Source organism: Sander lucioperca, chromosome 10, assembly GCF_008315115.2.
Source record: "Sander lucioperca isolate FBNREF2018 chromosome 10, SLUC_FBN_1.2, whole genome shotgun sequence".
NCBI classification, from domain to species: Eukaryota; Metazoa; Chordata; class Actinopteri; order Perciformes; family Percidae; genus Sander; species Sander lucioperca.
The window spans coordinates 29,204,819-29,232,255 of record NC_050182.1 but is presented as its reverse complement, the minus strand read 5'-3'; the positions used below and the strand labels follow the sequence as shown (position 1 = coordinate 29,232,255).

Genomic DNA, 27,437 nt, shown 5'->3' with positions numbered 1-27,437 from the left:
ATTATAAGTCTGTATCTGGGTTAAATAATATGTTCACATTTCTTTAAACCTAATACAATCCTGACATGCTCATACATACTGGTTGCTGTAATTGGTCCTCTTGTACTTGTTACTTCAAAGTTACAGTGTCTTTAGCACCAACTTCCCTCTTTGTGTTACATCCCTCTGCTGCACAGTCCATGAAACCACAAAGGGGGGTTCTGGGGATGTCCTGGAGAGGGCTGGGGATGTCCGCCTCCTTGTTGTCCCTGTCAAGGTTGCCATGGTCGTGGACACCTCAACAGGCAGGAGCGGGGGCAGGGGAGGGGGATGGGGTGGGTTGGGGGGCTTAGTTGGTTGTTTGTCACCGGGATGCAGAGCTAGAGTTTAGTAGGGTGACAGCCGCAGGATAGGCGCTTCCTCTGAACGTGCTGGTGCGGAGAGACCTGAGACGCCTCCCGGACGGGAGTGGGGTGAACAGTCTGTGGTTGGGGTGAGAACAGTCTTTGATGATGCTGCGCGCCTTACACAAGCATCGCTTGCCCTGGATGGCCTCGATGGAGGGGAGTGAGGAACCAATGATGCGTTGGGCAGTTTTCACCACCCTCTGCAGTGCTTTTCGGTCGTAGGCAGAGCAGTTGTCATACCAAACTGTGACACAGTTGGTGAGGATGCTCTCGATGGTGCAGCGGTAGAGGTTCACCAGGATCTGAGGAGACAAGAAGAGACGCTGGTGAGCCTTCTTGAACGCCGGTGTTCAGGGTGATGGTTGAGAATATAGTATATTCTGTAGTGTGATTATATAACCGACAGACTGAGGTCTATTGGTTAGGAAGTTGATTTGTCTAAAGCCTCATACATCATTAGCTTCAGTTAAACTTGAATGCATTGATCGTGGATTTTGTTCCCAATCACTTCCATTTAATCACTGTAGGAAGGGAAGAAAGAGGATTACAGTGATCAATAACCATGTTTATGTGCATAATCCCAGTAGGCTACTGTTATAAGATAGACTTTACAAAATGTGAAACCTGCAGAAATGATCATGGACTATATATTGGTAGTTGGGGATATCAAAGCTTTAGTTTAGAGTTTAGTTGTTTATTTCCATGGCTCCATCACAGTATGGTATGGAGACAGCACTGCTCAGAACAGGAAGGCTCTCCAACTGTGAGAAACTGCACAACTTATCAGTGGAGATGTGAAGGACATGTGGCCTTCACCACAGTACACTTTATGCCCCCTATCCATTTTTATTTTTTATTTGTCGTGTAAGGAAGACTGGCAAAGCAAGCTTTTCATTGTATGGTGTAAGTTGTCTTTACTGTGCAAATGATAATACACCTCTTGAATTTTGAATCTTCCAGTCATCTTTAAAACAATAATTATAAACACATCACAGTGTAAACTCAAACAGTAAAAAAGTGACTGAAAAGGCTTAGGCTGAAGCCAGAGATGTGACGTAACAAAGTACAAATACTTCGTTACTGTACTCAAGTAGCTTTTTCAGATATTTTTACTTTACTATTTATTTTTGTGCCGACTTTTTACTTTTACTCCTTACATTTTTAACACGAATACCGGTAGCCTACTTTCTACTCCTTACATTTTACAAAATTGGCTCGTTACTTTAGTTTCATAATTTCAGTGGAGGAACTGTTATTATTTTTCCCGTCATCAATACCGAATTCAACCTAATTGGATGGGAATATACGTTGGAATATACGTTGTACTTGACGCACCACTACAAGACTACTCAACAGATTTGGCGTCATTCATTCGCGGCAAATCATTGCGGCTTGATGGCGGTAACGTTAGCATAGTAGTATGGACGGCGACATGATTGAAAATGAAGAAAACGGAGATCATACATATTACATTTATTATTATTAGCACTCCATGTTAAAAGATTTACTAGCTTTCAGTTCATTTCTTATACGCTGCTGCCATCTAGTGGTTGTTAGTTGTAACTCTAAAAGTATGGGGGACTTCTTAAAGGGATATTTCACCGTTGGAAAGATGAATAAATCTTTAAATTGAGTCACTTATGTATTAGAAATGTGAAATTTGGTGGCTTCTAGGCCGAGAAAAGCCAGAAAATGTGTTTTTGGCTCATGTGGATGAAAGACACCAAATCCCAGAATGCACTTGCTTCGCTGCTTTAGCGTCTACTCCCAAGCCACGCCTACCGTTTACAGACAGACAGACAGTGAGACAGTCAACTCAACTTAAGTGTGTTTTATTGTCATTTCAAACATATACACGAAACAACGTTTCACCCTGGCTCAAGTGGTGTTAAACATTTAAAATATATAAAAACGACATTATATAAAAACGACATATGAAACAGGCTACTTTTAGTGCACACACATTATATGCTTTGTAAAGTTCAGCTAACACATAGCGCTACTAGCATTAGCGCTTGGTGGGCTATAAACACCGAGTATAAACACAGCCGTAAATTTGCGTGGAATGTAGAATGGTCGGCATTTAACAGTCACAAACTCCACCAGCAGTTAGCAGTTAGTTGGATACAAGCACCCCCATTTCTGCGCCAGGCAGTCCGTGTTAACACAGCCCACTTCCACTAGCTAGTCTTACCCGGCGACAGAGCAGTCAGCCTGGTAGCTGGATAGTCCGATACAGCAATGTTTCCACAACAACAAAAACATAGCAGTCTCTGAACTCGCGTTGGGAGTTTCGTTGAAGTTGGATGTAGTCCAGTTTGTTGTCTAATGAGTGGACACTTGCAAGCAGGATTGATGGAACAGGTGGCCGGCTAGCTTTCCACCGGCAAACTCGTTCAATGTTCCCCGCTGATGATATCCCTTTACCGGCCAGAGGCATCGAGCAACACTGCTGGTCTCGATAGCCGGCGGGCGAAGCTCGCGTAGTGTGTCGAGTATTCCGTTTGTAATAAAGTGTCCTGCATATTCTCCGATCTGTACCAATGTATCCCGGTGGTACACATGTGCGGTAGTTTGAATGCACATAATTGTTCTAAAATTTCCTTCGGGATGAATACAAATTTATCTATCTATCTAAAAGTTTTCTGCTGAGAAGCCAGCGAGGATTCAAGATGGCTGATTCTCGTTTTGCCTCGGCAATTTTCGGAATCTTCCCCCTATGAGCGGGTTGAAAACATGCGGAAGTAGCTCCTACTACTGGCTGTAGTCCATTGCCTCTGGGCAAAAATGCCTCCGATGACGGAAAACGATGATTTTTGCGTCATCAGAGGCTTTTTTCCAGATCCACAATACAGAGATCTCTCATCTCAGGGGGACATGAGGGAGGGAAGCACAGTCATTCAAAAATACTACCGTGTTTCTACTGATACAAAGCTTAATGCTAAATCGGTGAAGTATCCCTGAGCACACACACATACAGTACATGTAGATTCCTTTAAATGTTAAGGGGAAGATTAAAAAAGAGAAACTGGATCTGTGAATTCTCACAGAATCACAATTGAATTCATATCTTACTACTCAGTCAGAATCTTATTAACCTGGAGTCCCAGTCTACGTCACAATAATCATCTATGTGATGTTTTAGGCCTATAATGGCAGACATCCATTTAAAATGTAGGCAATGGTATATAAAGAGGCTTTTTTCCATGTCCACTGGAGTTTCTCAGCTCACACCCTAGTAACATTTGTGTGGTCCAGGTAGCTTTGAATAAAAACAACAGGTTCTCACACTCATCTCGTAAAATACGGACGCTTGGTCAGGTGCCTTTGTCGTTCTTATTGACGCTAAAAGTCTCCTTTAGCGCTATAAGTAAACGCGCTTGGTCGGGACTATTGCCGTCCCTTTAGCGTTATAAGTAAACGCGCTTGGTCAGGACTATTGCCGTTCCTTTTGAAGCAGTTATGTTAAGGAAAAGGTCGTGGGTGGGCTTACGGTTCCGTGACACACGGGAAGAACGGGATGGTTATGTTTAGGAAAGGGTCGTGGGTGGGCGTACGGTTCTGTGACACGCGGGAGGAAAATGAAAAGCGAATATAGCAAGCGTGACAAGCGGGATGCGAACCCCGCTCTCCTGGGTGAAAGTCCTGTGTGGGTGGGCGTACGGTTTTGTGACACGCGGGAGGAAAATAAAAAGCGAATATAGCAAGCGTGACAAGCGGGATGTGAACCCCACTCTCCTGGGGGAAAGTCCTGTGTTTGTTTGACCCATCTATCACCCCAACCAACCTCCTTGCCCGGAAATTCGCCCTTACATACTACTCGCTAAATCCTATCTAACTGCTGCTCTCCCTAGTGCGTTACACAAATACGCTGAAAGACGCCTTTTTCGTCACATCAGACGCTGACAGCCACTGTCCAAACGTCCTTATTTTACGAGTTCGGAATGAGAACGGGTTGATAAAAAATGGTTGTCAGTCGCAAGGCTACTTTTACTTTTATACTTTAAGTAGGCTACATTTACAAGCCTGTACTTCGTTACTTTTACTTGAGTATTTTTAACACAAGTATCTGTACTTTTACTTGAGTAGGCTACGGGAAGTGAGTAGCCTACTTTTGCCATCTCTGGCTGAAGCAAAAGCTTATATGCCTAACATATGTTCTTGTCCTTTAAGTCTTTAACTGACTGATTCGTTTTGGGACACATTCTTGTCATCCGGGGCTTCTGATTTGCTGCTTGATACTGTTAAAAATGAAACCACTAGGTGGAGTGAGACGCAAATCCAATGTGAACTTTGGCACTCAAGTCCACCTGGAATGTGGGCCAAACTCGGATCTCAAGGTGCAGTCATATGACTCCCAGATGGCCGAAGGAGATTCAACAGAGCTGGAAATGGTTCGCTGAAACTCATTCAACACGTTTTGTGATCTCGAACGAGTCGACTCCTTCCGGCGGCAGAAGTCAGTCCCTGGCTGGTTTCAGCTCCAGATGGGTTTCAGTGTTTAGGCAGCAGTAGCAGGTAGTCTGCAGGATGACAGTTTGGTGTCTGTTGACAAGCTCTTCTTCACCTGTGCATGGTGTGATTGCGACTACCGTCGATGCTGCAGACACAGATGGAGGATCTGAGACAGACAGCCGGAGAGGAGACGAGCTCACCGGACAGTCCCCAGCCAGATGTCCGCTTCCAGAAGAGAGTAGCAGCGGTCAGCTGTCCTGCTCTGTCCGCCGCACGACTCACCTTACCTGGAGTCATGGACGCCGAGGGGAGGGTCGACGAGTCAAGACTGAGGATGCATATTTTCAAAAACGGTAAATCATCAATCAATCAATCGAGAACCTATCTATCTATCTATCTATCTATCTATCTATCTATCTATCTATCTATCTATCTGTCTATCAAAAAAATAAAAAAAATAGGCTTTCAAGATTCAAGAGGTTTATTATCATTTGCACAGTAAAGACAACTTACACCATGCAATGAAAAGCTTGCTTTGCCAGTCTTCCTTACACAGCTAACAAAAAATGAGAATAATAGGCTGCAATGAAGCTAAAAACAACCAATAAAAACAAACAGTAAAAAAGTTATATTGGATAGGCCTAAAGTGCATAACGTGCACTGTGCCTAGTCAGCTCTGTAATGCAATGTAAAAATGTAGATTCAGATATTAAATCTGTAGCTAATATGATTGTTTTCAAGTCCTTTATAGGCCCTATGGTATTTGATTGACCTAATATAGAATCATTGTGACAAACCTTTTCTTATAACTTTTCTTATAACAAAAGTAGGCATATTTGTCAGTGGCTCAGTTTGAACTTAATGTAGCCTAGTAGAAACTAATGATTCTGAGGTCACAAAAGGCCAAGCAAAAACCTTAAGTAATCCCATAATCCTCATTTAGAAATATAAAGTCTTTGCTAATCCAGCAAAATTCCTGTTTACAAGATTATTTGTTTGTTTCTGTATTAATGCAGTAGGGTGTGACATGGAAGTGCTTGGCATGCAGTTATATAGCCTAGTATTATTCTGAACAAAACGTTTTTTAAATAATTTCTAACTATGTGTTTCCATTTATCTGTTTCATAAAAGTTTGATAATCAACATGTGGCTTTAGTGTCTAGAAAAATCAAACTGTGTCCAGATGCATCAGTGACTGTCTCTGCAGACCAGAAGGAAGTCAAGTGATGCTTTGCTTCAAGACATTAGCTAAGTCACAGTCAAACCATTCTCTAAAATCGAACATTGCATTGTACATTTGACCCCCTTGAGCAAAGAACTCCAGTGTGACTACTGTGATAAGAAGCAGAATATAATCACATGAGATTCACCAGCCAGACAAAAACATTCAGTGAAGTGTGTGAAGCTAAGAAATGAGGATACCTCTGCATTAGTGTTTCTGAAGTGGCACCAGTGCATAAATATATGTTAAACAGCCCCTGAACACAGTCCTTAGGCTGTCACTCAACTGGTCCTGGCACTATCTTGGCATGCTGACTGGGCACCAGGCACAGGACAACAAACATCTAGACACTACAGTTCTCACTGGGGTAAAACATCACTCTGAATCTATCATCTATGAGCAGGAATGTGCCCCCCCCCCCCCCCCTTCTTTTCTTTGGCCTTTTGGCCTTTATGCACATTCCATCCCTACAAACATGGAAACCAAAGATTAAAGAACTCGCAGAGAAAACCATTACATAAGACATCTCAAATCCCGGTGAAAGCAGGGTAAAGTTCACCAAATTTTGGATCAGCTATTGTTTCATAAAGATTCTCTCAGATTTTTCTCAGGTGCAAAGCTCTAATTCTCGCATGCGATTCATTAAAAAATTTAGTTTTGGTCTGGTGGAGATTGGTTTGACTAAATGATAATTAGCTCCAAACACTGGAGAGTCAGTTATATTGATCGTATACTGTAAATGATCAAAGGTTTTCAATCCCTGTCCAGGTGGCGTTTGTCCCTCTGAGCGTGGCCTGGCGTGGCGGTTCCTGTTTGGGATGTACCCATGCAGCTCGACAGCTTTAGAGCGTTCTCTGCTGCAGGAGCAGATGGCCGTGCGTTACCGGATCATGAAGAGAAAGTGGCAGCAGTTCCTTCCTTCGGCAGTGCAGATGCACCTTAACGGCACGGATGGTAAATGCCCAAACATGCATCAACTATGTCGCAATAAAGTAAAAGGTCATTCGGCTCTAAAGAGTGTCAACCTTAATTAATGTCCTACTTTCTTTTCTTTCTTTTTTTTTTTTTTTTTAAATATATGACCACATAATCCCATCTTCATTCCAGCTGAGTTGGTGGCGGCAGTCAGGTACTTTGAGCAGAGGCAGACACAGGCCCAGCAACAGACCCAGGACCAGTCGGAGGGGGTCAGCGACAGACTGGCTTTCTTGGAGCTTCAGGCACAGGTTAGATGAGTTTAAATAGTATAATCGTAATCTATATATTTCATTGTTATGTTTTCTACTTTATACATACTTCGGTTTTTCTATTCAATACGTTTCTGCTTTGGTTCTTTTTTATTTATTTTGTTATTTCTGTAGTTCCATTAAATGTATATTTCTTTGTCCTTGTTTGATAGAAGATATAATATTTGTGAAGTGGGAGGAGTCAAGTATGTTTAGGGACAAGGATATAATTATGTTAAGCAAACTGTGTATCCTGTATTTACATTTTGTACCCGCTGAAGTGTTAAGCACTGTCTGGGGAGTGTGTGCACCTAGGATTTGTGCATCCAATGATACTTCATATGCAGCTTCAACAGAATGAACTGACACTAGTGTACAGCCCACATTACTATTTCCATTTCTAGTGCAAGAACAAGATTAATTGTTTCCAACTGTATGGACTCCACTAAAGCGGTTAACACAGAGATCATAATCAACAGGGGTCAAATATATATTTTTCCTTACTGTTACCAGATATTGTTTGAGCGGGTCACGTTTGACCAAGAGGAGCTGCAGGAAGCCACGCGTATCATTGACAAGGATGTGCCAAGAACCAACAGAGTACTGAGCTATTATCAGTGAGTGATAGTGAGGCATTGTTTTGTTTTTTTACTATACTGAAGATATGTCAACAGATAGTGTATGGGATGTGATTGCTGACCCTTGATATGAGGTTTGTTCCAACTCCAATCCAATCCAACTTTATTTGTAAAGCACATTTAAAACCACCAGGTTGACCAAAGTGCTGGACATTGACATAATTTAGGACATATTATAAACACACTAGTAACAAAACGAACATTTAAAACAAGTTGTTGGAGTAAACTATTTAGTTTTAAGCAGCTAAAAGGGATCATTCACTTTCTGCTCACTTTAGGTGACCCAGAAAGGAAAAGCAAAAGCAATAGAATGTGGCAAGTCAGGTTTAATATATTGTTAAAAGACTGTAATACCAACACAATTAACTCTTAAGGCCACATCATCTTTTACAAGAAATAAGGAATCCTACCAGCACATAGCTACACAGGTCGCTCACGCTTTGTTTTTTTCCTGGATTAGGCTGTAAATCTTAAATCTCAAAATTTACAACCAGCTGTTTATAGGCTATCGGCATTTTCTACCTGTTAACGGAAAGACTTTTGGTTTTTAATTCAAAGATAATTAAGTCTAGTGAGCTGTGAGTTGCTCTGAATTTAGATAAACACTGGGGGATAATGAACAGACCAAACTTAATTTGGGAGCTACTAAGATATTTTGCCTCCTGCCCCTCAGGGATCCTGAACCAGTCTGACTGCTTCTCCTAAATACAAGCATGTTGGTACAATGCTGAAAAAAAGTGAATGGAGAACGGAGAGCTTAATTTTAAATTGTGGTTTAAAAGCTTGAGTAATCAAATTTGTATCACTTATAATTACTTGTGAAACTGCTGTAGAATAAAATCATTTCAAGTTAACTAATTAAATTAATCTAGTATTTGTCTCATGGAAAAAAAGAAAAGTAAAGTAATTGTTACCTGCCCTATAAATGTGAGGAAGCAACTGTCATTATATCATGCCCTATCTGTGTGTGGATTATTTCCATAACAGTATCATATCAGTAAAAAAAAAAAAGCTTGCCAACTCTATATAGTGCACAGTAAATAAGTTTCTGCAGTGTTTATCTAATTCTTCTCACTTCTGTGTCTGCAGGGGTGAAGGTTCAGGCAATCTGTTGGTGTTAAGAGACATCCTCATCACTTATGCTGCTTTTCATCCAGGTAAACAACACAAATGACCTCAGGATTACTGACACTGACAAGATCAGACAACATCAGAGGCTGTGTGTTGTGCCGTTATAGACACTAACTGTTGATGGATTGTTGATCCAGAGGTCAGTTATGCCCAAGGAATGAACGACCTGTGCAGCCGGTTCCTGGAGGTTCTCGACTCTGAAGTTGACACGTTCTGGAGCTTCTCCTGCTACATGGAGAAGTTCTCCAAGGACTTCAGGGCTGACGGTCTGCACAGGAAAATAGGTGGGATTACCAAAACAAATGCATCATTATTAGAGCCCAACCAATATATCAGCGGGCCGATATTATCGGCCGATATTAGGCATTTTCCAAACTATCAGTATCGGCATTTATAATGGCCGATAAATGAAATTTAAAAAATAAAATAAAAACGGCCGAAACACCCTTCAACCATGTTATGAGTGTTGGCGTTGCATAGTTTGTCCACCAGAGGGCCTCTACAATGTCCCTGTTGGCAACACTCGTGTTTAACCCTTTAAGTTTTATATCTTAAGTTTGTATTTTTATACATTTTATTTATCAGAACTTTAATATATTTTGATGTTCCTCTGTTCTGTTGTGAAAATAAAACAAACAAGTTTATTTTTAAACTTTATTGGTCGGGCTCTAATCATTATGTATAGTAGGCCTAAATGCTATGTTTCAAATACGTTGTGAAATGAGATTGGTTCCTAAATGTAATTGCAAAAAAAGATTCAGGACCTCTAGTGGTAAAACAAGGACATTGGAAAACTTATCTCCAGAACAATAATTGCAGTCTGTCTATTATATATCAAAGTGTTTTTCTCATGTCTCTTAAGTTTTATCATGGACTGGTTAGTTAATTCAGAAATCTGACTGTCTGAATGTCTGAATCTGTCAAAGCTTTATTTTTCATTCAGACAAAAAACATATAAATATGTGAAAAATCCCAAAACACTGAGCCAAAACCAGACAAAAACATATTAGAAACTAGAAGGGCACTTGTAGAGCACAGAGCTCCGCCAAGGCATGCCCTATCTCACAATGTTAATGCTGTGTAAATTATCCCAGTCAAGACCTTTTTTTTTCCGATTATTCCGACACCAAATGAATACAGCACAAACACCCTATCTCACAATGTTAATGAAAGTAAAAAAAAGAATTGTGTACCCGCCCTGTGATTCGGATCCGCTCCAGAATTTAATGGGTTCTTGCTTGGCCTACACCGTTCTACCAAGTTTCATGAGAATCGGGCCAGTAGTGTTTCCATATTCCTGCTGACAGACAAACCAAACAAACAGACCATCCGAACCAAAAAACCTTCCTTGGAGGTGGAAAACAGAAAGAAAGTACAGTCTATAAATGAGTTTAGATTCTGCAGTGTAAGCATATGAAAGAGTTGTGTTTAATGTCTTTTAGAGTTGGAGGCAGCCCTGTTGAAGGAATTGGACCCGCAGCTTTATTCTCATTTGGTCACAGACCGCATGGAGAGCTTCACCTTCTGCCACAGGTATATCTACGCAGATCTTTGGTAACAGTCTGTATTTTTATTCTCTATTTGTGAATATGGGTTTATATGTGTTTTTATTCCACATGCAAATTTAGTTTGTGTGTGTGCATGTGTTGTGCGTCTTTTAAGGTGGCTGCTGCTGGGTTTCCAGAGGGAGTTTGAACACAGTGACGCATTACGTTTGTTCGAGATCCTGAGCTGTGACCACCTGGAGCTTATCTCCCAGCAAGTAGACAGAGCCCGTTATCAGGAAAGGCTGGCACGAAAATGCAGACCAGGTAGAACTCATAACTCACGTAAACAGAATAAATAAGGCTGACTGTGGAGGGATAGATACCTCTGTTCAATGTCTGACTCTGATGCGGTGATGTGTCCCTGCAGAAGACAGTTCAAATTCAGAGCTGCCGGCCATTAACACTGACTTCACCTTTGAGCTCTTCATCTGTGCAGCCATCCTGTTAGAGAACAGAGAGTCTCTGCTGCTGTGCCGAGATGATGTACAACTCATCCAGTTTACTAGCAGGTTTGTCTGTATGTTAAAACATGAAAGCTCATCACAAAGGGATTGTGTGTTTGTTAATGAATGTGTTGGTTAAACATTTGCCTTTTTGTGCAGGCTTCAGGGAACACTGGACCTGAACAGCACACTGAAGAAAGCGGAGCACCATTTGTACAACTACTGCAAGCGCTGTGCTTGGGATTACATGAATGGGTGCTGCAGAGCAGACAAGGGCAAAGAAGAGGACTTTCTTTATCAACTCCGTAGTTTACTTGTTTTAAAGTGATAGCTACTATTTAAATACCTGATGTCAAAGACTGTAATGAAACTGTAATTTGTAACAGGGGACAAATAATCCCTATTTAGAGTTTTGATGTTCTTTATCTTGTTTTTTTTATTTCTGAGGGAAACACACTAAAGGCTGCTTACCTTAAGTTGGATCAGTTACTGCTGTTTAGTATAAATGTACAGTATTTATTATATGACAGTTGACCAACTGTGAGTTATTTTTAGTTGCTCTTCTGATCATCCTTGAATAAGAAAAGCTTAAGCTCAATAGTAGCTCTTATTAGGAGATAGGAATCCACGCCTTAAAGCATTTGTTTTTCTGGGTTATGCAATATTCAACTGCTAAAAGAAAGCAACTACTCGACAGACGTGCATGAATACTAAGATCTGGTGTGTCGCAACAGGTGGTGTCGGTAACGAACTGCAGTTATATTTAAAGCCAGAGAGGTGTCAGAGAGGCATATGTAACAGGAATAAACGTCCAGTTTTTTTAGCTCTGGCAGAGAGACCATGCAGTATGGGGAAGGAAAAGTTACTGCACTGTTACTGTCTTAAATATTGAATGAAACACATACACAATACAAATAACCCTAAAAATTATACCTCAATGAAACTACTGAAGATTGTTTACTATGTTGAGTTGGCAATATCATGGTGTTTTCCTCTTATTTTATATACCTTACATAATAAAGGAAGTCAGCTTTTACTTTGATAACTTTGATTTTATTTGTGCTTTGAATGAAAGACCCCTCATATTACTAACCAAATGCAGGCAATATATCAAAAAGGATTTAAAAAAAAAACACCTAATCTGAAATATAGGAATGCAAAAGAAGCCCTCTCCTGGAACCATCACCTTATCGTGGTGGAGAGGTTTGTGTGTCCCTATGAACCTGAGGGCTGTGTTGTCTGGAGCTTTGTGCTCCTGGTAGGGTCTCCCAAGGCAAAGTGGTCTCAGGGGAGGGGCCAGACAAAGAATGGTTCAAAAACCCTATGAAAAAACGAGGTAGAGATGGAGTGACCCTGCCCGGAGGAAGCCCGGGGCCCCCGTCTGGAGCCAGGCCCAGATGGAGGGCCCGTCAGCGAGCGCCTGGTGGCCGGGTTTGCCTGCTGGAGCTGCTACCCCTGCGACCCGTTACCGGATAAGCGGAAGAAGATGGATGGATGAAAAGAATTTAATTCTCCTAAAAACACAGAAAACATGACTCAGTCAGTGTAACTCTACATTTGAATGGTGCTTTTCTGCTTTAACATACAAAGCGCTTGAACATTTTTACCTCTCATTCACCCATACCAACATCAGTGGAGCAACTTGGGGTTCAGTGTATTGCTCAAGGACATCTTAACGTGTAGTGTAAACTGGAGGAGCTGGGGATTGAACCTCCGACCCTGCAATTAATGCACGACTTTCTGTACCTCCTGAGCTACAGTGTGAACAAATAATGTAATCTATCTATTTCAGGTCCTATACTGCAAATGACATTCACATCTGGCTGATATTTAAAGCCTTTTTATGATCAAACATCTGTTTAAGACAAAGTGCACATTGATTGTAATTCCAGAGGTTTAAGGTATATCCAGAGATTTTAATAATGGTTAAAACAACATTATTGTGTTCAGGAATTACTTTTTCATAACAGAACAATGCTCACAAAATAAAAAAAAAAAAACAAGTTTAGTTTAGATGGCAAATCAAAGCCCTATCTTTTATTTGACTTTTTGTTTGTTTTGCTCAACTAGAAGAGGGCTACGTAGGTAACAAAGACAAGCTTTCTTTCAAGGAAATCCAGTCAATGAACAGAAACATGGGCCTAGAACTTTCCTTGGTGGAGTCACCTGACACCCTGATGGGCTCTCATGTCTATATACACTAGGGAGCAGAGGCACTCTTTCTCTTAGTCCGCCGGCCAGGAGAGGGAAAGGAGTGCTGGAGAGTGTTGTGTCGCTCTAACTCAGTAAACTCAAGTCGAACATCTGACAGCGCAAGGTAACCCCTTCTATAAGAAGCATTGCACTCTGCCTGGCTTCATTCTGAGTCTGTCTTGCTTGTAGCTTTAAAAACTTAACTGCCAAATGTGAGAGGCCTGCATGGTTTCTGTCAAACAATGGCATGACAATCTGAAGCAGAATCCCTAAGAAAAACCACACAGCATGTGACCGTCAAGCAAACCAAATGCATATGGATATTTTTTTGTTGTTTTTTTAAGATTATTTTTTGGGGCTTTTGCCTATATTCGATAGTGACAGTGGATAGACAGGAAAGGGGGAGAGAAAAAGAGGGAATGACACACAGCAGAGGGCTGCAGGTCAGATTCAAACCCGGGCCGCTGCAAAGGACTCAGCCTACATGGGGTGCACGCTCTTACTGGGTGAGCTAGAGGCCGCCCCATATGGATTTTGATCATTCAATTCCATATGACAACATTGTCAGTTGGATGTGATCTTGCAGTTTCAGGATAGCCTCAACCAGAGGAAACTGAATTGCATTAACTATACCGTATGGCAAAAGACAGTCTCTAATACAAACCACCTCCGTATGTGTATAACTTTGTCACAGGCCACAATGCTGTTATAATCATGTTCCAACATATTTCTTTACACTGCACATTGCAAGTTTCAGATGTGGGCGTAGGACAGGCAGTGAGGCAATAGTGCTATATCAGCATTGCTCCGTGTTACACAACTGGGTAACAAGAGATAATTCAATAGTCTGTTCTAGTTGAAGCAGTTCTGGGACATTAGAGTTTCTACTTTCACCCATGAAGCATACAGATTAAAAAGAAAATTTAAAAAATGTAATCAAATCAACTTATATCAAGGCAGCTTTGTGCTCTGTGATTTGGTGGAATATTTGTTTCAGTTTCAGTTCAGTTTATTTGAAAGGGGACAGTGCAAATTAATAAAACACATGAAGCCAGAATTAGCCAAAAAGGCTATTTCTGTGAGATATATCTTTGTGGTTTTCTCTGCTTCTAAAGAAGTTTAATGTTCATGCCCCAGTCTGCTGGTTTTGTCAGAGCACAAGAAGTAAGGCAAGAGGAGGCTTTTTTGAGTTGTTTGTTACTGCACCTCAAAGCTGTAGTTCCCTGTGTGTACTTTTGGTTTTTAAGAACTCTGTTTTAATAGGAACCAAGCAAGTTTTTCCCACTAGTCATTGATAAATGATTAGTGATCAATGATCAATTTTTTCCCATCTTCCATTCATTGCGGTGTAGACACGCTGATGCTTATTATAGTCACTGTAAGTTATTTGGAACCAGCTGTCGGAAAATAGACCCACTTATCACTATGCCAGGATCAGTACATTCATGTCACCAGCCTGCTTGTTGCTGAGGGAGGAGTGGAGAGAGAAGCGGTGTGGAAACGGAATTAACGGGCAGTGTGACATAATCCAGTCTCTTGGTCTCGAGTGTCAGGAGGTGGTTTAAGCCACTATGGCATGGATACCACTCCACCACTAGCTGAGCCTCACGTGGCCCTGCATCTGGATTTATGTAACAGGGTCAGGGCTTTGTAGAAACGACAGTAGGTATACTGTACATGGGTGTACATACTGTGCAGGTGCATGCATAGTACTACAAGGAATCACATTTTTTAGTATCACAATTTTAGAAGTCCAAGTATGAAAAAATTACAATGATAAACATACAATTGAAAATAAAACCTTTATTCAGTGATGATGAATACATATACTATTCAGCTATTTTTTTTCATCCTTTTTCTTTTATCTAAGATGTCTAAAGGACCAGCAGTAGGCATTGACCTGGGCACCACGTATTCCTGTGTGGGCATCTTCCAGCATGGCAAAGTGGAAATCATTGCCAATGACCAAGGAAACAGGACCACACCCAGCTATGTGGCCTTCACAGACACTGAGCGACTGATTGGAGATGCTGCCAAGAACCAGGTGGCCATGAACCCATCCAACACTGTATTTGGTAAGGACTGCAACACTCAAAAGGCAACAGGCTAAGAAACAGTGATCCAAAATTAAGACATGACTCACAGAGTCTTGTTTTTTCTCTTAAATCTCCTTCAGATGCTAAGCGTCTGATAGGCCGTAAGTTTGACGATGCTGTGGTGCAGTCAGATATGAAGCACTGGCCCTTCAAGGTCGTTAATGACTCATCCAAACCCAAGATGGAAGTTGAATACAAGGGTGAGATCAAAACCTTCTACCCAGAGGAGATTTCCTCCATGGTCCTCACCAAGATGAAGGAGATCTCTGAGGCTTATCTCGGCAAGGTAATGCAGTTGTTTTATGCAGGCAAAAAGGGTGGCAGTGACAAGCTGCAACTGTCAGGAAACAGTACCTAGTATTTAAACCTGTTATCTAAACTGTAATATCTCAGAATCATAGCAAGCACTTTCCTCTGCTTCAAAAGACATTGTGAGAAATTGTTTCTATATGCGCCTTGAACACACAAATGTATTGACTCAAGGGTTAACTGTCTTCACAGCCTGTGACCAATGCAGTTATCACAGTACCTGCTTACTTCAATGACTCCCAGCGTCAAGCCACCAAAGATGCTGGAACCATCGCTGGCCTTAATGTGTTACGCATCATCAATGAGCCCACTGCTGCAGCCATTGCTTATGGCCTGGACAAAAAGGTAACTAGATAATAAAAAGCAAACCTTATCCTCTTTCGTGTTCCTATTAGTAATTCTTACCATTTATTTTAGGTTGGCGGTGAACGTAATGTCCTTATCTTTGACCTTGGAGGTGGTACTTTCGATGTGTCGATCCTGACTATTGAGGATGGCATCTTCGAGGTCAAGTCCACTGCCGGTGACACTCACTTGGGCGGTGAGGACTTTGACAACCGCATGGTTACCCACTTCATCGCTGAGTTCAAGCGCAAGTTCAAAAAGGAAATCATCAACAACAAGCGAGCTGTGCGTCGTCTGCGCACAGCGTGCGAGCGTGCCAAGCGCACCCTCTCCAGCAGCACCCAGGCCAGCATTGAGATCGATTCCCTCTACGAAGGAGTCGATTTCTACACTTCCATCACCAGGGCCCGCTTTGAAGAACTCAATGCAGACCTGTTCCGTGGAACCCTCGAGCCTGTGGAGAAGGCCCTGAGGGATGCCAAGATGGACAAGGCCCAGATCCATGACATTGTTCTGGTGGGAGGCTCCACACGTATCCCCAAGATTCAAAAGCTGCTGCAGGACTTATTCAATGGCCGTGACCTCAATAAGAGCATCAACCCTGATGAGGCTGTGGCTTATGGTGCAGGTAGGTACCTCTACAGCAGTTAGGTTTATGCAAATGTTCTAGTCATATCACTGTTTTAGTATAAAGGCTGTCTTTTAAACATGATTAAGTGGTTGTTACATAAAGCTTTCTTGTCATCGTGGCATTAGTTTCACCATACACACTCTTCACAGCTGTGCAGGCAGCCATCTTGGCTGGTGATAAGTCTGAGAATGTACAGGACCTGCTCCTGCTGGATGTCACGCCCCTGTCCCTGGGAATTGAGACCGCTGGAGGAGTAATGACTGTCCTTATCAAAAGGAACACCACCATCCCGACCAAGCAAACACAGACCTTTACCACCTATTCAGACAACCAACCTGGTGTGCTTATTCAGGTAGAGCAACCTTGAAGTAAAGTTCTTAACACTTAAGTAAACTCTCCATTGCCCAAATGCATTACAATTACTCTTGACAGTGTTCACTGATGCAACCAAATCACTGTTTTCAGGTTTATGAAGGTGAGAGAGCCATGACTAAGGATAATAATATCCTGGGCAAGTTTGAGCTGACTGGTCTTCCACCTGCTCCCAGAGGTGTCCCTCAGATTGAGGTGACTTTTGACATCGATGCCAATGGCATTCTCAATGTGTCTGCAGTGGACAAAAGTACTGGAAAGGAGAACAAGATCACCATCACCAATGATAAAGGTAGATAACCAAATAAAATGCTTCTTAAATCAGGAGCTGATATAGCACAAAAGGTGAAGGAATGATGTACATTAGATTAGAGAGAATAAGTACATTTTGCACAGGAGGTACACACATTTGTATTTCATCCTCCCTTAGGCCGGTTGAGCAAGGAGGACATTGAGCAAATGGTGCAGGAGGCAGAGCAGTTTAAGGCTGAAGACGAGGCCCAGAGAGAGAAGGTCACAGCAAAAAACTCACTTGAGTCTCTGGCCTTCAACATGAAGAGCACTGTGGAGGACGAGAAGCTCCAAGACAAGATCAGCCCTGAGGACAAAAAGACCATCGTAGACAAGTGCAATGAAGTTATTGCTTGGCTGGACAAGAACCAGGTGACTGAAACACGATTCTTGATAAGTTTCTCTTTGGCTCACATTGTGAAAGCAGAGAGGCAACCTCAATCATGTAAACAATGTATTAAGCAATTTCCCCACTTCCCTTTCACATCAATTTGTTATGCAGCAGACAACTACAATATGCACCAACTCAAAACATGATTTGTTCCTTCTGTTACCCAGACGGCAGAGAAGGATGAGTATGATCACCAGCAGAAGGAACTAGAGAAGGTGTGCAACCCCATCATCACCCAGCTATATCAGGGGGGTATGCCAGGAGGGATGCCTGGAGGAATGCCAGGTGGCTTCCCTGGTGGAGCTGGAGGCAGCTCCTCCTCTGGCCCAACTATCGAGGAGGTCGACTGAACACTATACTGACAGTTTCTTTATCTCAGATCCCAACACAGACTTACTGCCTTAAAGCTGTTTACTAAGCCAGAATGCACATTCAATAAACATTTGATCACAGGCTCATTCTGATTTACAATATTGCTATATTTGTTCAAAACTTTAAGATTTCAATATTTAACTTCTAATCTAAGTAACAAAATCTGACACTTGCACATGGTTAAAATAGTCAGATGAGACATAATCAGAGTCTGTTTGTCGTCTTCATTATTTCTCTCTCCAGTGCTGATTTTCCATGAAGGTTTGTAAACATTAAATCAATAAAGATCACAAATGGGATTCGGATTTACAAAATGTACTGTTTTTTGTGGTTTACATCTTTTAATACCATTACGTTTTTTAATAACTCATATAAAGAATATTCAATAGTGCATACAATGGGTACACACTGGGACTCTCAACTTGCAGCTGTTGGAAATGGTAGATAAAACTGGTTGCTGTAACCACAAAGGTTTTTGATCAATATCTTTTCTAGCTAGCATTACACAGGAAACTATGCTTTGAAAAAGAACACGATAAAAAAGGTGCTGTAGTTGTCAAAGATTATGATCTGTAAAAAAACTTTAAAAAAGCAGTTTCTGCTGAAAAAGAATGCAAGCAAGGGCGTAAACAGCTTAACATATTGAATTCAGTGCAAATGTATCCTAAAAATGAATTCAAGAACACATGGATGTTAATGTAAATAGAGTAGTAACAAGGGGCAGTGTTGTTGCTTCTTACCAATGGAATGATTATGCAACAATTTGTTTGCTAAAAGCCATGACCTATGCACACTGGACAAACACAAGCATACAACTATAGGTGGATGAAGGCTTCATGTCAGGTGCTTATCACCAGATGTTTCCTTCCCAGACTTATCACAGGCATTGGTGTGTGTGTGTGTGTGTGTGTGTGTGTGTGTGTGTGTGTGTGTGTGTGTGTGTGGTGTGGGGGTACCTGCAGTATGGAGTGCTACATGTGGAACTCAGGGTCAGGTGTGAGCCAGTGCCAGTATAAAAGCCAGTGTCCCACACAGGTGACACTCAGAAAAGTGAATCAAGATTGAGACATGACCATGTTCTTGCTTGTCAGTTGTTTTGCCCTTGTGGCCTCTGCACTGGGTGAGTGACTGGTGGTTTACCAGCAGATGCATTTTATCTGTAGGATTTTTCTGCAATGGTTTGGTAGTAATAGATTCTTAATGTTTGACTGCTTGCATATTGACAAGATTGTAACCACAATAATACACAGAACACTTCCTGGTATACACTGTATGCCCTATTGTGGAACAAGCATGATAAGTATTCTATTGTGTGATTTGGCATCAGGGTGTGGAGTACCTGCTATCAAGCCCCAAGTGAGCGGATACAACAAGATTGTAAATGGGCAGAACGCTGTGTCTGGGTCCTGGCCTTGGCAGGTTTCACTTCAGGTAACCTAAGTAATGCACCCACACTCACTGTAGTTTTTGCTACAATCTCAACCCCTTGTGGAATTCAGAAATTGTACAAACACATGTTCTCACTTCTAGGATGGTAGAGGATTCCACTTCTGTGGTGGATCCCTGATCAACCAGTACTGGGTTGTCACTGCTGCTCACTGCCGTGTGTCGTAAGTAAATTTTCCATGCCCCACATTGACATGAGCAAAATCCCAACATTGCCATCTCTGTAATCACTGCTCTGTCTCTTTTTATTCTCTCCAGTCCTCGAAACCACCGTGTAATCTTAGGAGAACATGATCGTCAGTCCAACAGTGAGCAAATTCAGGTCAAGTCCATTTCCAGGGTAAGCAACACCATAACACATAAAAAACTTTCTTTACTTAATAAAAATGTAATATTTTATTTAAAGTACCCATTTCCTGGTTATATGTGTCATTGCAAATTTGCATTATATTGGCCTATGATTTATGCCCACCTCTCCATCCAGGCCATCAGTCACCCCTACTACAATGCCCAGAACTTCAACAATGACATCACCCTTCTGAAGCTGTCCTCCCCAGTTCAGATGACATCCCGTGTGTCTCCTGTGTGCCTGGCCTCCTCCAGCACCAACATCCCCTATGGAACCAGATGTGTCACCACTGGGTGGGGCAAGACCGGCCAAACCTGTGAGTGAGCATTTGCTTTCAAGTTTTACACACAGAGTATATTTACAAACAGACGTATGAACTGCTCCATTTCCACAAAGGAAAAAAATATTAAAAAAAATATATAAACATCCACTAAGAAAGATGTAAAAGATGTATTTGGGCAGTGAGCCTCATCTTCATTTCCTCTCTGTTTTTAGCAACCCCCCGCTACCTCCAGCAGACTGCCCTGCCTCTGCTCAGCCCTGCTCAGTGCAAGCAGCACTGGGGTAACAAAATCTCTGATGCCATGATCTGTGCTGGTGCTTCTGGAGTGTCCTCCTGTCAGGTAACATGGATTCAATGCCTAAAATACACATTTGTAAGAAAAATAAGTAATTTTTCAAAACAACAATCAGCTGCAAGTCAGTTATAAACCAATTGTTCGTGATATACTAATTAAATTTAAATTGATTTGTTGATATATCACAAATGTAGGACATATTTAATATGTAAATTATAATACACTGTGAGAAGTGACTACAACAATGTATTTGGAATGACTTACTAATTACTTAGATTTCAAATATTATACACAAAAAAATCCAAATTGATAATGGATATTCACAGAATATATAAGAGCAGTCTTTACTGTCTGAGCCATTTATAGATTTAGCAAACAAACTAGTAACACACATTACTAATTAATCATTAACTGATGGGTTGTAAGATACTTCATAATGAAAGTGTAACTAAAAAGGGTTCTATCTTCTTATTTTCTTGCTGTTACTTACTGTTCTTGCTGCATGTTTTCCTGTTTTTGAATTGATGTAACACTGATGGCAGGCCAGCCTACATCCTGTTAAAAGCTGTACAGAACACCAAGTAACCTCAATGCATCACTATCAAGCGCTTGATCCAAGATTTCATTCTATTATATGACTCAATGCATGCTCCTAAAAGCCAATTAACAAAATCATATTTTGTCTCATTACAGGGTGACTCTGGTGGCCCTCTGGTCTGTGAGAACAGTGGAGTGTGGTCCCTTGTAGGTATTGTGTCCTGGGGAACCTCTAACTGCAACGTGCGCACCCCTGCTGTGTATGCACGTGTGTCCTACCTGCGCAGCTGGGTCGACCAGATTGTTGCTTCCAACTAACGTGCAAACACAAAAAATCTGCAATATACATGTGCATGTTTTCCCATTGTCCTGATCCTCACTGTGATTCTATACAGCACCATTATTAGCTGTCGAATAGCAACCACTTACTGTACTGCTATGTTTGGTGCATTTGTGAGAAATCATGCATAAAAAATATAACTCTTAAGAACACCAGTGTTGGTTTTTATGTTTTACATTCATGTCAGCCATGTAGGCTAAAGTGTTAAACATACAGTGTGTGTGTGTGTGTGTGTGTGTGTGTGTGTGTGTGTGTGTGTGTGTGTGTGTGTGTGTGTGTGGAGAAACTTATGTTGTGGGGACATAAATCGGTCACATTGGTTTTTTTGTGGCATGTGTGTGTGTGTGGAGCCAACATTTTAACACAATCATTTAAAATGGAGATCAAAATGTAAATGACAAGCCGTTCCACAGGGAGGGTTGAAAAAAGAAATACTTAGATAATGAATATAATAAAATATGCAACATAAGAACCCTCCAACAAAAAGTACATTTGTGAAGCTTATTTAAACTTTTGTTGAGACTGTGTCAGAGTGAGTCAGTCATTTTAAGAGTCATGTCAAGTCCTGTTGAAATCTTATAATATTCTAATTATTATATTTTATGTTCCATGTTCTATGTTCCATGTGTCTTGTTGCAAAGCCATGGCAGCAGCAGCAGCAGCAGCAGAAGTACTGTCTCATTGGCAGCTGCATGAACCGAGAAGGAGGAGTAATCAGAGAGAGCGAGAGAATAAGTAAATAAGCAAAACCAGATAGAGATCAACTTAGAATAAAGACAGACTCTTGCTGCAACAGAAAAATGGAGACTGGTAAGAATCCTTGCTTGCTATTTAATTGCATTAACAGAAAGGTGGTCTACCATCATTTCTTGCGAAGTGATCTAAAATAGGTATGCATAAACCCTTGTGTGACCACAATACCAATTGAGTTAAATGAGTGGAAAAGTTAGTTTGCATAGTATTCTGTGACTACTTCATCCAATTTAGTAGTATAGTGGGAGTCAGAGTTTTATAGAACATGTGCCAGGACAGGAGCATTCTAAAACAGGTAAACAGTATGGAGTTAATTAAAATCAGATCATAAAGAAACTCAGGTCTGTTGTATCACAATCTGAGATGATCATTCACGCTCCTATGTCCTTCACGACTACTGCAATTCCCTTTTCACCTGCCTCAGTAAGTCATCCCTGGACCGTCTACAACTGGTCCAGAATGCTGCTGCAGGCTGTTGAACAGGTCCAACAGGACGACTCACATCACTCCCATCTTATCCTCTTTACATTGGCTTCCTATAAAGTTGAGGATTTAGTTTAAGGTTCTTGTTCTGACATATAGAGCCTTGCATGGTCAGGCACCTGTGTACATCTCTGATCTGCTCCATCCGTATATATTACCAGTAGGTTTGCTTAAATCTTCTGAGCCAGGATTACTGGTGTCCCTCACAATCGACTACAGACCAAAGGTGAAGGGTGACCGTGCATTTGAAGTGGTGGGTCCACACTGTGGAAGGCCCTTCCTAGTCACACGTTCTGTGGTCTCTGTTGATGCTAAAAAGCAGCTGAAGGCTCACCTTTTTAAACTGGACTTTGTCTCATCTTTGTATTTGTTTGTTTTTAAGTTTCATTTTACTGTGTTTATTTGTAGTTCTATTGTTATTTTATTATTTTTGGCTTGTTCTATTTAATCTTTTGGGATCCTATTTTAACAATATTACTCTTGTTAAGCACTTTGTGACTTTTTGTAAAATGCAATATATTAAATAAGTGTAATATTATTTGTATTAATAATATTATTATTATTATTTACTTTATCTGGTTATAAAAATAATCTGTTTTCTCAGTGCATATTGCAGAATGTGTTGAAGATACTAATGTCTGTAATAAAACATTTCTGTTTTGTTCATTAGATAACATCAGAAAAGTGCGGATGGCCTCCCTGGTAATCTACTGTGTGATCCTCATTGTGGGGACTCTGGGCAACGGCCTGGTTATCTACGTGACAGGCTGCAGGATGAAGAGAACAGTCAACTCAGTTTGGTTTCTCAACTTGGCCGTGGCTGACTTCCTCTTTACGGCCTTCCTGATTTTAACAATCATTTCCATCTCTCAGGATCATCAATGGCAATTTGGAGAATTCATGTGCAAGCTCAACAGCTTTGTGATCATAGTCAACATGTTTGCCAGCATCTTTCTTCTGACAGCCATAAGTCTGGATCGTTGCCTGTCAATCTGGGTGGTGGTGTGGGCACAAAACAAGCGCACCGTTTGCAAAGCCCAGCTCATATGCATTTGCATCTGGATGACTGCTATGGTCTGCAGCACCCCTTATGCCATTTTTCGCAAGCTTGGTGTTAGAGATGGGAAGAGTTATTGTGGTTATTCTGATTCCATAACACCTGAACAAATGTGGATTCTTGGCATTTTTCGCTTTGTTGTGGGCTTCCTCATCCCATTCCTGGTAATAATTGTCTGTTATGTGGCCATAGCTGTTCGTGCAGGGCGCCTGCATAGGGTCAGGAAACAGAGATCTCGCCGAATTATTTTTTCTATTGTTCTTGCATTCTTCATCTGCTGGTTGCCCTACCATATTTTACATTTTATAGAGTTAAAGGCCTCTAATAACCCAGATCTTAAGAATACTGTCATGATTGTAGGTCCACTGGCTTTGAGTCTGGCTTTTATGAACAGTTGCCTGAACCCCATTCTCTATGTATTCTTGTGTGATGAATTCCAGAAGAAGCTCAGGCAGTCCATATGCTTTGTCCTAGAGAGTGCCCTGGCAGAGGACCACTTGTCCTTTATGTCCTCTCGTTCCTTGTCGTCACACTTTTCTCGGATTTCCCGGAAGTCAGACTCTACTGCACCTTTAGAGAGGAAAGGCACAGAAACTTCCTTAAACTTCACAGAATGCAAAGTGGTCATCACTGGCGAGAGAGAGACTGTGAGCACTGAATAAAGGCCTCCACAGACACTTCCTGAAACTTCACAGAAAGCAAAGTGGTTATCACTGACGAGAGAGTGAGACATTGAGCACTGATTAAGACCCCAGGCATTGTAACTTCAATGAGTCCAGATTTTTTTTAAAGCAAACTTGTAATCAATAGTGACAAAAGAAAAACACAAACTGAAAGTGACATGTTAAATTGATTCGGTCAGTACTTTTGTGCACAGAAACAAATGTGTTGAATATTTGCTATGATTGATTGATTGATTGAATGATGTTTTTATTCACGTGTCATGCCACTAAGTGACCCATCCCACACGGAATTACATGACACCAATACAACAGTAACCAATTTGTTTTTACATTTTTTTATATTAATGCACCTTTTCACAATCAGATGTTTTCACTCATGGCTGATAAGACATCCCCACCGACTCCCCTGTTACTGCGTTGCATCTGTTACATCTTCCACCTTTTTCTTACAAGTACATGTAGATTGATATCACATAGCTCCCTATATGTTACAGGTCTAATCAGCCGGAATAATTGAAAACACCTGTGTGGGTATTTCTTTGTGTAACAATGAATTATTTTGTACCATGTAAACTTTAAGACATCAGATATGGAATTGCCTATAACTAATATGATAAAGGAACCAATTTGATGTTTGTTTGTAAGCTTTTGATGCTCATTTACCCATGGTTATTGACAGGCTATTTGTCCATAGCAGCATCCATGATATGTCACACAAGACTGAGCTTTAATAATTGAGCGTTTCAATAAGGTGAATAAAAATATATTTTAAGAGCTGTTTTCTTACTTCTACATCACCAACACGAGTACACACTACTCACCAGATGGTGTTTTATCTTACAGGATACCACAACAGTACATGCTTAACTTCCTGGGTTTGCAAAAATGGAACGTACTCTGTAAATCAGACCACCCGCAGATTACTTTAAAGCACAATGTAAAACAAAATGATCATTTTAAAATAAGGAAAAAAAGAAAGAAAAAAAACTTCAAACTAAAATTCCCAATCTTAGATTCCCTTGGAAACGTACCCTTAAGAATCCTAGTCATGTAGATAGTAACTTCCTATTCAATGTGCTGTAGTACACATGTTATTGTTTGATATTTGCTGACCTCTTTAGTTCCTGTAACTGCCATCAAGTCAGCAATATTACTACCATCAAGTCAGCAAAATTACAAAAGAGAACATGATGTGTCCATTAACTGACACTTTAATTTAGATGAGATAGGTGATAAGTCTGAGAATGTACAGGACCTGCTCCTGCTGGATGTCACGCCCCTGTCCCTGGGAATTGAGACCGCTGGAGGAGTAATGACTGTCCTTATCAAAAGGAACACCACCATCCCGACCAAGCAAACACAGACCTTTACCACCTATTCAGACAACCAACCTGGTGTGCTTATTCAGGTAGAGCAACCTTGAAGTAAAGTTCTTAACACTTAAGTAAACTCTCCATTGCCCAAATGCATTACAATTACTCTTGACAGTGTTCACTGATGCAACCAAATCACTGTTTTCAGGTTTATGAAGGTGAGAGAGCCATGACTAAGGATAATAATATCCTGGGCAAGTTTGAGCTGACTGGTCTTCCACCTGCTCCCAGAGGTGTCCCTCAGATTGAGGTGACTTTTGACAATCGATGCCAATGGCATTCTCAATGTGTCTGCAGTGGACAAAAGTACTGGAAAGGAGAACAAGATCACCATCACCAATGATAAAGGTAGATAACCAAATAAAATGCTTCTTAAATCAGGAGCTGATATAGCACAAAAGGTGAAGGAATGATGTACATTAGATTAGAGAGAATAAGTACATTTTGCACAGGAGGTACACACATTTGTATTTCATCCTCCCTTAGGCCGGTTGAGCAAGGAGGACATTGAGCAAATGGTGCAGGAGGCAGAGCAGTTTAAGGCTGAAGACGAGGCCCAGAGAGAGAAGGTCACAGCAAAAAACTCACTTGAGTCTCTGGCCTTCAACATGAAGAGCACTGTGGAGGACGAGAAGCTCCAAGACAAGATCAGCCCTGAGGACAAAAAGACCATCGTAGACAAGTGCAATGAAGTTATTGCTTGGCTGGACAAGAACCAGGTGACTGAAACACGATTCTTGATAAGTTCCTCTTTGGCTCACATTGTGAAAGCAGAGAGGCAACCTCAATCATGTAAACAATGTATTAAGCAATTTCCCCACTTCCCTTTCACATCAATTTGTTATGCAGCAGACAACTACAATATGCACCAACTCAAAACATGATTTGTTCCTTCTGTTACCCAGACGGCAGAGAAGGATGAGTATGATCACCAGCAGAAGGAACTAGAGAAGGTGTGCAACCCCATCATCACCCAGCTATATCAGGGGGGTATGCCAGGAGGGATGCCTGGAGGAATGCCAGGTGGCTTCCCTGGTGGAGCTGGAGGCAGCTCCTCCTCTGGCCCAACTATCGAGGAGGTCGACTGAACACTATACTGACAGTTTCTTTATCTCAGATCCCAACACAGACTTACTGCCTTAAAGCTGTTTACTAAGCCAGAATGCACATTCAATAAACATTTGATCACAGGCTCATTCTGATTTACAATATTGCTATATTTGTTCAAAACTTTAAGATTTCAATATTTAACTTCTAATCTAAGTAACAAAATCTGACACTTGCACATGGTTAAAATAGTCAGATGAGACATAATCAGAGTCTGTTTGTCGTCTTCATTATTTCTCTCTCCAGTGCTGATTTTCCATGAAGGTTTGTAAACATTAAATCAATAAAGATCACAAATGGGATTCGGATTTACAAAATGTACTGTTTTTTGTGGTTTACATCTTTTAATACCATTACGTTTTTTAATAACTCATATAAAGAATATTCAATAGTGCATACAATGGGTACACACTGGGACTCTCAACTTGCAGCTGTTGGAAATGGTAGATAAAACTGGTTGCTGTAACCACAAAGGTTTTTAATCAATATCTTTTCTAGCTAGCATTACACAGGAAACTATGCTTTGAAAAAGAACACGATAAAAAAGGTGCTGTAGTTGTCAAAGATTATGATCTGTAAAAAAACTTTAAAAAAGCAGTTTCTGCTGAAAAAGGATGCAAGCAAGGGCGTAAACAGCTTAACATATTGAATTCAGTGCAAATGTATCCTAAAAATGAATTCAA

At 41.0% G+C, this 27,437-nt stretch overlaps 4 protein-coding genes across 5 annotated transcripts; all 4 read left to right on the top strand.

The window, feature by feature from the left end:
• Positions 1-1,027: 1,027 nt before the first annotated feature.
• Positions 1,028-12,093, top strand: si:dkey-238d18.4 (TBC1 domain family member 15). The gene is made up of 11 exons (XM_031298885.2): positions 1,028-1,039; positions 4,761-5,194; positions 6,832-7,017; positions 7,171-7,289; positions 7,803-7,906; positions 9,017-9,084; positions 9,196-9,342; positions 10,501-10,591; positions 10,721-10,869; positions 10,973-11,114; positions 11,208-12,093. Exons 2-11 carry the CDS (start codon positions 4,984-4,986, stop codon positions 11,374-11,376), a joined length of 1,386 nt encoding a protein of 461 aa, XP_031154745.1. The 5' UTR covers positions 1,028-1,039; positions 4,761-4,983; the 3' UTR covers positions 11,377-12,093.
• A 1,150-nt stretch (positions 12,094-13,243) lies between these two features.
• hsc70 (heat shock cognate 70) lies at positions 13,244-27,066 on the top strand. 2 transcript variants are annotated; one of them, XM_036006095.1, is made up of 10 exons: positions 13,244-13,365; positions 15,112-15,316; positions 15,418-15,623; positions 15,839-15,991; positions 16,064-16,619; positions 16,772-16,974; positions 17,088-17,286; positions 17,425-17,657; positions 17,844-17,978; positions 26,634-27,066. In XM_036006095.1, exons 2-10 carry the CDS (start codon positions 15,112-15,114, stop codon positions 26,733-26,735), a joined length of 1,992 nt encoding a protein of 663 aa, XP_035861988.1. In that variant the 5' UTR covers positions 13,244-13,365; the 3' UTR covers positions 26,736-27,066. The 2 variants fall into 2 exon arrangements, with proteins under 2 accessions (XP_035861988.1, XP_031154757.1); XM_031298897.1 differs by lacking the exon at positions 26,634-27,066 and having other exon boundaries at positions 17,844-18,357.
• Positions 19,098-21,448, top strand: LOC116049343 (chymotrypsin-like protease CTRL-1). The gene is made up of 7 exons (XM_031298905.2): positions 19,098-19,168; positions 19,376-19,479; positions 19,579-19,658; positions 19,753-19,834; positions 19,979-20,159; positions 20,339-20,466; positions 21,115-21,448. The coding sequence occupies exons 1-7, from the start codon at positions 19,117-19,119 to the stop codon at positions 21,274-21,276; spliced, it is 789 nt and encodes a 262-aa protein (XP_031154765.1). The 5' UTR covers positions 19,098-19,116; the 3' UTR covers positions 21,277-21,448.
• LOC116049340 (C3a anaphylatoxin chemotactic receptor-like) lies at positions 23,217-25,041 on the top strand. Its single transcript, XM_031298900.2, has one exon. The coding sequence runs from the start codon at positions 23,225-23,227 to the stop codon at positions 24,251-24,253; it is 1,029 nt and encodes a 342-aa protein (XP_031154760.1). The 5' UTR covers positions 23,217-23,224; the 3' UTR covers positions 24,254-25,041.
• Positions 27,067-27,437: the final 371 nt, after the last annotated feature.